Source organism: Poecilia reticulata, chromosome 23 (assembly GCF_904066995.2).
Source record: "Poecilia reticulata chromosome 23, P_reticulata-male-v2, whole genome shotgun sequence".
In the NCBI taxonomy this organism is placed as follows: domain Eukaryota; kingdom Metazoa; phylum Chordata; class Actinopteri; order Cyprinodontiformes; family Poeciliidae; genus Poecilia; species Poecilia reticulata.
Window position 1 is genome coordinate 16,208,262 of NC_088852.1, and position 12,819 is coordinate 16,221,080.

Here is a 12,819-nt window from a genome sequence, read left to right on the forward strand (position 1 = left end):
TCTTGTGTTTGTGAGTGAACGAGTGTGTACCGAGCACGTGAGGGTCCCGCTTTTTTTTTTTCTTTTTTTTTTTTGATCCGCTTTGGGCAGTTTACGTAAACACGTGACGACGTGGCCGCGGAAAAAACGCAGGACGGAAGAATAAATGACGGAAAAGGAGGAAAAAACGAGAAGGTGACACATCGACAGAGAAAGAGAGACGCGCGTTGGGAGAAGGAAGGAGAGAGGAAGCTCATGCTCCAGTGGAAGTGAAGTCATGCGAGCGGCGCTGTGGCGTTCCCTTCAGCCTGAACAGCTCCAGCTTTAATGAATTGTTTTCCACGGCAACACCTGAAGCACAGCGCCAACGACAACAAGCACGCGAGCTCCTCCTGCGCCTCACCTCCAACTTAACTGCTGAACACTTTCAGCTACACACACATCCGGGTCTAAAGCTAAGAAAGAACCTCATTAAGAAGTAAGCAGCACTCAGGTCCGATGGCACGCCAACTTATTCCCACTCATTGCTGTCCCAGTTAGCTTATAAGCAAGTGTCCTTGCATGTCAAATATCAATCTGTTGGTGAAATTTAAACTCACTTAGCTGTTAGGTTTTGCTGTTTGATACTCTAAAAACATCATCGTGGCGTGGCATTACAAAGCAAAAATAGATGTTTAACTCTTAAAATAGTCAGTTACACTTGCTTTTTTTACACGGACAAAAGTTGTATTTCTGTGTATATTTCGGAGACATTTTTTGTGTAGTTTTTAAAGAAATCAGTGTTTGTGGAGTACCGTTTGAAGTTAGACTCAATGTTTGGTTCTAAGAAATGTTCAGGTTTCATATAAAACTTTGATTTGTGTTTCCCTTTATAATAATTTTGATAAAAGTCTTCATTCATCATCTGTTTTCAGAGTCAAAATCAAAAAGACATTATAGAGCAACATTTTAATAGTTTTTATGGCCTGAATGCGACATAAATGGGGCATTATATGTTTCTTATGCACATTGTGCCATTTTCACAATCAACTAACTGTTACCTTCAGTTGTTAAAAAAATGCCATAAATATAACAAATACTTTAAAAGATATTTGACTTCACCACTGCAGAGCAGCTGTCCAGGTACAACCCAGTTGTGTTCGACTCATACCTTTGCTTGAAGCGTGGCTGAGGCGCTGCAGTTCTTTTTTTTCAATCCTAGGTGGCGCTTCAGACAGAATCCGCCTTCATTCAACTACTGGTAGCAAAGGAAGAGTCTTCAGAGAAGAACTAATACTATTGTAACTCTTGAAAGTTTGAGAGCATGAGTATTTATTTTTATCTACTGTAGAAGTCTGTCACATCTTGCAACACGCACGCACGCACGCACGCACGCACACACACACACACACAATCGTACATGCTTTTAGTCTCTGTGATCTTTGTGTTTTGTATGCGTGTGTGTGTGGGGGGGAGTAACTGTTCTTAATTCCAGAAATGGCTAGCATTAACCAGATGTTAGAGAGTAACTCGGGTTTTCAGGTTTATGATGGAAGTTGGTTGTTGGGGTGTTTTTCCCATGATAGTTGTTAGATTCGGTTCGATCGGGGACCAAAATTGTAATATTTGTTCAATTTCACACTGCACTCTGTCAAATGAACCAAACCCTATAAAAAATCTGTTCACCTGCTGGGCTGTGGTGGCGCTGCACCAAGAACCACTTAAGGAAACAACACTAAAACCTCTGAAGAAGACGCTGAACGCAACTTCCTTCTTCATGAAATACAAACAAAAATAAGAGTGGCGTCAGAGTTTAGTGGTTGTAGGATTTCTCTTTCGTCTTTGGCAAAAGACCACAAGCCATTTCTCCATGTAGTGCTAGACTTGTACATTTGTTTTGGTTGTATTTACCCAGAATGCCCTGCACTATAGTCCGCTTCCTGCTTTCGAAGTGGTCTCTGGTCCGCTTGGCGTTCACATGCGCATTCAAACCGCACCAGAGTTCACTTCAGCCAAACAGAGACTTACATTTGCAGTTGGACCAGTTAGCTTTTTTGGTCTGCATCAGAGTTTGATTGTATATTGACACCTCACCAAACAAACCAGACTTCAAGACAAATGAACTAGAGTTTGATTAAAGTTGTCTAAACAGGGCTTGTGAGAATGCACCCTTAAAAAGATGCGGATATTTAAATAAATGAGTTAAAACTAAGGATGAGGTGACAGTCCTTATTGAGGAAAGTGGGAGGATGTTTGTATGAGCAAGATTCTAGAGGACAGACCGCTTGGCAAGGCACTGGAATCAGTCAGTGTTGTTCTGTTGAGAAATAGTTTAAATGTTTCAGGCAAATGTATAAATGTGTATTTATATTTCATGTAGTGTTTGTTTTCAGCTGTGGAAAGTTTTTCATCTGCTGAACCCGATGAGAACTTGATATTCCCAGCTGGCATCACCGTGACTGCGGACTACTTGAGGTTAACGCCGGGCTTTGCCACACCAAGACCAATTGTTTTAGTGTGAGAGTCAAAAGTCACAACGCATTTTAAAATAAACTTAAACAAGTTTGGAAGAAAAAAAAAAGAAGCTTCACACAATCCCAGAAAACTCAGAGTGGCTGACTAGTTTAAGACCCCACCTGTGTAGTTGTTGGTGAAGACCTGAGTCTGCATCTCCGTCGGCGCCTCCGTCTGGTCTTCCGTCGGCGCCTCCGTCTGGTCTTCCGTCGGCGCCTGTGTGGGCGTTTGGGCTACGGTCTGCAGGTCCGGCTGCAGTGGCACCATGGTGCTGGTCCAGTCCTCTGGCAGCATCGCGGCAGTGGTGGACCGGCTGTCCTCTGGGCTCAGCGTGGAGCCCTGTGCCAGAACCAGACAGCAGAGCAGGAGCAGCAGCATCCAGAGGCAGCTGCCTCCACTCCTCCATCTGTCCCTCGGTGGCATGGTGTCAGGTAGTGAAGAAGAAGAACTCTGCAAGAGGGACGAGGACCTGAACTCACAGCCTCATAGTCTGGCTGCAAACAAAAAGGGAAAAATCCTTCACTGGGGGGAAGTTGGTTGCTTTCTTCTTATCCTCTTTTTCTTTATTCTTCTTGGTGCCCTTCACTTCAAACCCTTTGTGGATAGAAGCAAACTGTGTTTCCCCTCATCATCTCGCTGCACTGCATGACAGAGAGAAAAGGGATGTAAGAGACGGTAGCACGTCCGCGTACATCCAGCTGTAATCTGCCCTGCTCTCTGCTCACTCGCTGCTATTCTCTCTCCAGCCTTCTACTCACTCATTCGCTCAGCTTGCTTACTCTCTCCCTCCTGATCTCCAGCTGGGCTGACTGAGCTGTTGCGTAACACCAACTCATTTGCTGAGCTGTAACTCATGCAGCCTTAAGTCCAGATATTCCTGGTCCCTTGTCTACCCTTGAAGTTTGTTTCTCAGAGCAGAGTGCAAACTGCCGCTTGTAAGGGAGGACTCCAGATCGAGAAGATGTTAGCTTCCTCAATAGCAACCTGAAGGCGCGATCTCACCTGGTGGAAGGAGGTTTGACAATGAAAACTGCAGCTGAAAACCACTTAACATGAGGGATTTGTGGTTGAAAAGTCTGAGGTAGCTTCTGTTTCCAAATACAATCCTGGCATAATCTTATGAAAGAACATCCAAAAACTTCTTGTAACGCTATTGGGTAATGCGCAGGTCTGACTGCAAGATTTAGTGTTAACCACTTGGAGAATCAGAAGTAGGTACGGCATGGAGTCAGGGTTGGGTGGATAATTGATGCAACTGAGGCAAAGAGCTTTGTTTATACTGCTTTTTATTGCAGTGGCAATAATAATGATAATAATGATGACAAAAAATAAAAATAACAAAAAGACTAAACAAAAATAAATTGTTCAAAAGAAGCAATGAGGGGGGAAAAGAAACCAACAAAGTTTCCAAATACAATCCTGGCATAATCTTATGAAAGAACATCCAAAAAGGCAGTTTTCAAAAGTAAAGAAGCTAAGCAAACTAGCCTGGCTCTGTGCGAAGCCCTAAACCTTAGCTAGGCCGCTCTGAGCATCAACATATGTTTGGGATCATGACAGAATCTCACATTTTTCACGGTTCCACAAGTCATGGCTAGTTGTCAAAATCCTTTAACGCTAGCACTATGGAGTTAGGCTCTTGGTGTTGTTCAATCTTTGACCAGACTAACTTTTGCAGTTTTAAAAATCTTAGTGCACAAACGTTTTTGCTGCTCTGCACTTTAAAGACCAACAAACAAGCTAACAAGTTTATTTCAGCTAGCTAAATAGTCAGGCTGTCTGCTCCTGCCCAGCCTGCAGTTGGCTACTTAACAGATGGATCTTCTAGCAAGCTAGCTAGTTTTACTTTAATTGGAATGATGGATGACATTCCCAGTTTTCCATGCCTAAAAACACTCATAAACATTTAATACATTTTTAAAAAAGGTTTACAGTTAGCATGTAGCTTCAAAACATCTCTTTCAAATTCAAACATTTCACTAATTCTATATGCATCTTCTTCAATAAATAATGAAAAGGTGGAGTCTGTATTGTGTGAATTTGTATAATTGATGTACCTGGTGAAAACCAGGTAACGAGAACTGCATCAGGGTGTACTTTCTTTAGAGAATCCCGTTAAGGTGATGTAAATGAATATATCATCACAAGCTTATAAAACCGTCAGGTTTTTCGTTTCGTTTCATCCATGCGGTGAAAAACGTGACTACGGCACCTTCCTGGCACGCGTTTCCTCTGTAGCCGTTTCTTCATGTGAGCCTGTGAGTGCCAGGGGTGGATGTTCAGGTGTAATGCGATGACCCACAAAAGCTCGCGTTGATAGCTTTCCGGCCTGAAAGTCCGTGCAAAAATTGTGAATAATTTATGCATCTCGGACCAAAAATAGAAAGGGCGACGGATGGGAAAAGATGCTGTCGGTGAGCGAGAGAGGAGCAAAAATAGTGTCAACACAAACAGAAGAAAAAAAAAGGCAATTTGAATGGAAAAAAAAAAAAGAAAACAGAAGATGATTTGAAAACACATGCAGATGGAAAGAGAGATAACCGCTCGAAACAACAAAATGTTAGTCTAATGCTGGGCCTGTAGATGAGGATGAGGAAAGCTCTGCTGGTGCAAACTGCATTATTTACAGCCACCGCCTTTCCAAAGTGGACAAAGTGGAAAGTTATTTTAAGCCATCAAATGACAGCCTCTTGAATGTTTTCATATCTGCATGTTAAGTCTGAAACATGTCTTACTTTCGTGTACTTTAACAAAAGATTTCTAAAAAAAACAAATCTAAACAACCCTGTGAAATTGCCATGATGTACAATAGATACTCATTTTCCACCTTCGTTGTGACATATCTTCTGTTCTTTTCAGCTGAAAATCCAATGTTCTGGGGAAGAATATGAAAAATTAAAAAGCTGCAGAAGCCCGGCTGCATAATTGTGCACATAAAGTGACTCTTTGCTGAAGCACCTGCATCTTGACTCGCCTATATCTCCCCAACTCCACCCTGCAAAAGTTCCCCAAATCTACCAAACTGTGAGAAACTCTGAGCTTCACAGCTGTTCTGTCAGATCTAACTCTGGACTTTGGTTAGGCCAATCCAAAACCTTGCAGTACGTGTGGTGGAGTCACTGTTTGGATTTATGAAGTTTGGACTAAAACCAAACTTTCTCCTCATCTTTATGTTCCTATTAGACAGCTGAAGGTCAAGGGTCAAAGCTGATTGGTGTTTAAAACTGCTACCGAACTCCTTCAGAATAAAAGTAACCCCAGATCCTGATGCTGCCACCGTCATGTTTCAGGTGAAGCATTGTGGTCTCCTTTTCTTGTTGTTTTTGTACAAATTTTTTCACACAATTGTGGAAGATTTTTATGAAGAATTTGATGCATTTCTTGAAATTAGAGGCTCCCTCCTGTACTTAACAAAACTTTTGTTGCTCCATTGTAACCCCGCTGCAAGCTAGAGCCCAAATAAAGCTGAACTTTAGGAATACTCAGATTATCTATAATTGATAGCGGATGTGAGTCTAAGAAAACTGAATGTCCGAGTCTCAGGATGTCCTCACATCTACCAGCAAATTTGTCGGTTTTTACAATTTCCCTCAGAATAGTTTTTTTAAAAAAAATAATTTTTCAGGTAAATAATAAATGTGTTACATTAAAAGTTGGTAAAGTTCTAAGATGGTTAATGATTAATGCATTAATTTTTTTACACCACAAAATCCTGCTATCTAAACAAAAATGTGTAGGCTTATATGGACATCAGGGATACACAATATATCGATATCGGCCGATGTTGAACATTATTTTTATTGGTATTGATCTGATAAGTAAAATTGGGTCAATATGAACAACAGCTGTTATTGTTGCTGTTTGTGTTTCAGAAGTGGGAGGGATTTTTACACAGTGTCCAAAGTGTTGGGTAAAATACAGAATATATTTGATATCTGGAAATATTGTCTATCAGCCATGACATTTATCGGTGCATCCCTTATGGATAGAATAACTCTACACACACCTTTGTTTAAACATCCAAGTACAAACATCAGTGTAAATCAGAAATAAGTGGTGAAACAAAGAGAAGCTCAGAAAGTGTAACATAGCAGTATTTTGTTTTGAGATTATATGTCTGTAGAAATAGAGTTAATGTTTCAAATGCGATGCCAAAGTTTTGGCATTCACATGCCAAAGTTTTGGCATTCACATGCCAAAGTTTTGGCATTCACCTCAAGAAAAACTGCTTTAAAAAAACCAAAGACCAGATGTGTTTCATAATGAGCCAAGTGAAACACTTACTTTCAGAACAATTCATGTCAAATTATGTTCCGCACTCAAAAAGTCAGACAGTCTTCTCATCTTACTGACCAGGCAAAGAAAAACACTCAATCTGTCATAATGAACAGTGAAGCGATAAGTTTGTACAGAGGAGCCAGAATGACTAATATCAGCAGTTTATCTTTTGGGATGTTCACAACAGAAATTCCCTGCTCTGACACTATCAGGCTAAACCTCTGTGTGACATCTTAGAACCTGCTGAATACATTATATAATCCAAAACCCCACTGACTGCACTAATGGCACATGCTCACATGTTTGATATTCTGCAAATCTGTCTGCAAGCTTCTGTCTGCTTATGTTTATGAAGAAAATGAAGGATTTGAGGAAGATTGGGCTTTAGTTTTGTTGCTAAGGCTGAATAAACGTTAAATCTGCATTTTGATTTCTTATTGAATCAGTACTGAATAACTCATAACATAAAGCCGAAAAAGGACATGGTCACTCACTAGCAGAATAAATTTCTTTGAGACAGTAATACGTTTTTTATTTTGAAACAAAAAATCCTATACTTTTATTGTATTAAATGCCTTTTTCATTTTTTTTGTCTTTTACTAGTATGGAAATTAGAGGTGTGCCGATTGATCGGCCACCAATCATAATCGGCCGATTTTTGTGAAAAAGTGTATGATCGGTGATCGCCGATCACGGCCCCTTGTTGCCGATCACACAAACTGATCACCTGCATCTCATTTCGCAGCCTGCCTGTGCAGCTGGTCTCCTTTTTCCTTCACACTGAGCAAACGTGCAGCAACAAATCCTAAGTGATGTTGTGTGGAAGGAACTATAACACACTGAGTGATAGAGGACGTTTGCGTGTTGCAGCGGAAAATTGAAGCACGTGGAGTGAAGCAGGTCAAAATGCATCTACACGACGAATCTAATATGGCATAAAAACAATGCCATACTTGACGGAGTTTGGCTACATCGAGGCTCACTGCAGTAAAAAGACATATGGAGGATCAGATAGCAGGTAAAGCAGCGCACAGCTACAAACACTCAACCGGATTAGCATGACGGTCAAAAAGCTAAACAAATAACCCGCAAAATTATTTAAGTCTTCGAGCTGCGATGTAAGACGCTGGTTCTGCTCTCGCTGTTGAACCGTTGCTACGCGCTACAGGTAGTAATATCTCATAGACGGAGCGCCGCTTCTGCTCCACCTGGTAGTGACTCTCACACCGAACCTCTGCTTAAAGCCGCAACATATAACTTAAAAAAAAATTATTTTACATACGTATTAAAACTTTCGCTGTCCTAACATGAGACAGATAATCTCTGAAAAAAATAATCGATCTCCTCTCTGTTCTGCATAATTACTCCACTCAGTCAGAAACAGCCACTCAGAACTAACAGTAATCAACTAGCCGCCATGCTATAGGAAGTTTTCATTCAGTAACTCAGGATTGTTTATTGTAATGGAACCTGTATTTGCCTTTGAATGTTAAGTTTTATACTTGAATTTTCTGGCAATGTTGAGAGGTTTTATTTTGACTCTTTTCATTATTTAGCCGCTTCAGAGCCTCCATATATTTTCAGTCTGTTAAAGATAGTATTACCGATAGCAGTACAATTTGCACAATGCCTGTTTTGTTTTTATCTTGGAAAAAGTTATTAAAAACAAGTTTTTGTCTAAGGTGAATTTATGGTTCCGTTTTCCATATAATGTAACCGGTAGTGCTTATGATTAAAAAAAAATTATTATGTGATCGGTATCGGTGATCGGTATCGGTGATCAGCCCTCATGGGTGATCGGAATCGGAATCAGAATCGGCAGGAAAAAACCTGATCGGCACATCTCTAACGGAAATACAACTTTTCTAATCTCTGGGCAAAGAGTAGTCATCTCTTGGAGTATTCAAACCTTTGCCATTCATATTAGCATTAAGTAATATGCTAGCTCTTCTTAAAAACTAAGGGGAGATTTTTGTTCTTTATTTCCTCTAGGAGACTGCAAAGTTCAAATCCAACATTAAATTTATTTGAACTTAATATTTAAAAAAAAAATCCTGTCTGCCAATTTTCCCTAGAAAAGCGCTTTTCTTTGCAGATGATCACCTTCGATTCTACTTAATGAAAATCGGAAAACTATAGTTTTGACAATAAGTAAAAACTATTTACACTTATTTGAACTTGAAAGCGAGGGCTGCACAGTGGCACAGTTCGTAGAGCTGTTGCCTTGCAGCAAGAAGGTTCTGGGTTTGATTCCCGGCCCCAGTCTTTCTGCATGGAGTTTGTATGTTCTCCCTGTGCATGCGTGGGTTTTCTCCGGGTACTCTGGTTTCCTCCCACAATTTAAAAACATGACTGTTAGGTTTATTGGTCTGTCTAAATTGCCCCTAGGTGTGAGTGTGTGTGTGTCCTGTGTGTCACTGTGTTGCCCTGCGACAGACTGGCAACCTGTCCAGGGTGTACCCCGCCTCTCGCCCGAAACGTTAGCTGGAGATAGGCACCAGCAACCCTCCCGACCCCACTAATGGACAAGGGTGCAAGAAAAGGGATGGATAAACTTGAAAGCAGTTCCAAGTAGAAACAGAATAGAGAACTGAAACTGATGCCTCGTAAAGTTAGCAGTACCTTATTTCAAAGAAAACCTGGAATATGACTTTGAGTACAATTGAGCTACATCAACACCTTTCTTGATCTACTCAATCCTCCATTGAACTGGTAGAATTCCTGAGTTTACTTTCAAATTCCTTTCTGGTTAGATTTAAGCCAACTGTCCTTTTAAAGACATACTCTTGATTTTGGGGTGATGGAACGACAAACTGTTTGGCTGCACAGTTTGTCGTTTTCTAATGTCAAAATCGAAGTCTTAAGATTTTCCAACATGGGAAACGGTTTCAGTGGACCCCCTCACACCCCCACGTTACGTTTCAATAACATCCAGTGAAACAATATTGTGATATATTTCTTGACTAATTTATAAAAGGTGGTCAAGACATGACTCTCTCCGTCTCTGGGACAGACTAGAGAATGACGCAAATCCTAAAAGCTGTCGCCTGGTGAGTCCACGTCTATTTGGTTCCACAGTGATTGGAACAGTAGGGCCAAGAAGACTGTTAGGTGAAAGGATTCACCCATGAGGACGATTCGACATTGCTAAACCTTGAACAGGTCAAGGTTCATTCAATGTGATGAATGTTCAGGTTGTTCCGCCAATAGATTTCTTTCTGCCTTGGTAGTGAAAACATTTTCTGGGATAATAATCCTAGGATTAATCATGTGTTAACTTGTGAAGAACGTTTGAATCTTTGGGAATAATGCGAGAAAAGTTGAGTCATTTCCAGCTTCATCTCGATTCCATGCCTCGATCGAGACTTCCTTGCTCAAATTTGCCTCAACGTCAGGTCAAAAAAAGTCCACCCATTACTCTCACTAAGCCTTTAATTACAGGAACATTAAGGAGATCTCAGGGTCTTGCTGCTTCACAGCTGGGGTCTGTAGACAGGAAGAAAAAAAATTCTGATTGAATACAGCCTTAAAAACCTGTTTTGTGCCCACTGCCTGGGTCTAAAGCGGCTGACCGCGACTCCCGCTGTGACAAAGCCTCAGGATGATGAGGTCAGGATGATGGAAAGGATTGGAGGGCCAGCGGGGAGTGGTCTGATGCATCCTCAACAAGAAAATACCACATTAGATGTTCTTGAGTGCTGTTTATTGATCGCAAATATATTAAAAGACACGCTGTCCCAACGATTGATTGTCACTGCGATCGTTACTCTTTTGTCACTACGATTGTTCTATCCATCTCTCTTCAGAAACGTTTGTGAAGAGACACGTGTGATGGAGAAATGGAAGACTTTAGAACCAGAGGCTGCTGTCTAACGTCTTGAAAACCAAATGCAGAACTGTCTGTTAATCTGTCGTCTGAGGATTTGGGTGAAGATCCTAGCTTTGAGTGACTCCATGCAGCTTTGACACTGATTTGGAAGGCAATCAGTTGCATCAGATTAGACCCAGGCAGCCAGACAGGGGATAACACACGTAGAGGAAGACTTGGGGACTTTTCTTCACTCTCCACTTGTTCGTTTCTAGACTAGAAAGTCTCCTCAGCCCAGGAGGTAAATAATTTCTGACAGTCTCTGGTTCAGGAATGAACATCTGTAGTTCCATTCATATTCTCTTAATGTGAATCTTTTCAATGGGTTTTTCTTGTGGTTGCTGTGGTTGTCCCTGTTGCTGGTACACACCTTTTCCTTCCACTCAACTTTATACCCTTTTTACAATATTCTACTTGTCTGAGATGCTGTATTGTGGGTTTTCATTTTCTGCAAACCATGATCAACAAAATTATAAGGAATAAAGGCTTGAAATATTTCACTATAGTTGAAATAAATCTGTATCATGAATGATTTTCACTTCCTGATATACTAAACTTTTTTGTGATATTCTATTTTGCGTATTCTATTTGCGTCTTTTGCTTTACACTGTGTAACCTGTGTGTTACAGGTTACACAGGTTTGTGTGTAACCTGTAACACACAAACCTAAAAGTTCACAAACAATTCTCTAATCATTTGTCAAAAGAAATAAAATTGGGGCGACTTTTTAAATATTTATATTCCTGTCTTTCTCTCCATGTTTTTAAAAGTAAAAACGGGAAGTAAAACTAACCTCCCTAGAGCACCAGTAGTTCAGAAGATAAAGGAATAAGTAAATAAATGATGCAAATTTCGTTTAGATGAATTTGATGAAAGTTTTTAACTTCGTCTGGAAAAAAGGTACCTTCCTGCACTGACGCTGTCTATCCACCAGAGGGCAGTATTGTCCCACTGGATACATTCCTGCATTTTGAGGCGCTAGATTTCTCTGGTTTTGTAAAACAGGTTAGAATAGATTTTTCTGCTCGCGTGGTTAAATATGATGTTTTAATTATTTAAAAAAAATAAAATTAAAGATGTATTTAAATATTTGTTTCCATAAGGAATTAATGTGCTAATCATTTCCCAAGCAACAGAAGATTTAACCAAATCGATCAAATCAAAATAGAACAAGCTCAGAATTTATCTCCATTCATTTTCCCATCCACTCTGACTGCTTCCTTTGTTCTGCTGCCTGCAACCTGGGCCAGACTTTACAAAGGGCGGACAGGGGCGGTGGCCCAGGGCGGCAATTTGTGGGGAGCGGCCGAAGATTTTTATTTTCAGTTTTTTTCATGAATGTGCATTTCACAAATATTTTACTGCTCAATAAAATGCCAAGTCATGTGAGTTGCATTATTTTAGGATTGTTATGAATTTAACAATATTTATGAAAATATTTGAAAATTGTGAAGTTATACAACATAGAGTTATGGGTAGTTATGGGACGAATTAAACATACAATGGCTTCATACTTGTTGATGTTTGTATTTTTTATAAAATCCTTTTTTTTAAATAAAATCTAATATCATGTAATAAAAATTATTACATATGTGTCTGGAGAAAGACAAAATTAGTATTAATATTTTGTACATTCATTAAATGGGGGCTCTTGATGTCAACATTGCATTTTCAAATGTTTTTTGTTCTTTTATTTTATTGGTTATTAAAATGTCTTTAGATTCCTCTTATCAACAAAAACAAGAACTTTCATTGAAAACACAAATCTTGCCGTGTTTAGCAAAGTTTAATGATTGTGTCTGCTCTGGAGTAAAAAGCCACAATGTTATAACAACATTAAAAAGAAATAATAATTTAAAATAAAACGTGTTATACCTCACATTTTCCCTTTAAGTTATAATTGTAAAAATGATATTAATGTCATCCTAAAGTAGCGTCCATCTGCATAAGCCTAATTAAACCGGAGATCTTGCACACTGTTTTCATCAAACCTTTCTAGCCACACTGATTGGTGAGGTTTCAGCCAATGAGGGTGGGGCAACATGGAGGCTAATTAGCATACCTATGCAGCCCGATAAAAACTCCCGCAGCTTCACCTGAGCGCCAGACCCAAGGAAAGGAAAACAGGAGCAACCTGAGTGGTCCTCTCCTCTCCTGTCACCTCGCTGTGGAAACACGCAGGGCCAGCCGCCGCCGCCGCT

General features: G+C 40.1%; 1 protein-coding gene across 4 annotated transcripts in view; it reads right to left on the reverse strand.

Moving 5' to 3' along the window:
• Window positions 1-12,819, reverse strand: part of LOC103459659 (uncharacterized) — a 28,792-nt gene that overhangs the window by 15,192 nt on the left and 781 nt on the right. For 2 of the 4 annotated variants that reach the window (XM_008401420.3, XM_008401418.3), the window contains exon 2: window positions 2,595-3,113. In XM_008401420.3, coding sequence (XP_008399642.1) covers window positions 2,595-2,895 — 301 coding nt within the window. In that variant the 5' untranslated portion in view covers window positions 2,896-3,113. Of the gene's footprint in view, window positions 1-2,594; window positions 3,114-12,680; window positions 12,812-12,819 lie in introns of those variants that run through there. The other 2 variants (XM_081604173.1, XM_017302813.2) reach the window with 2 other exon arrangements.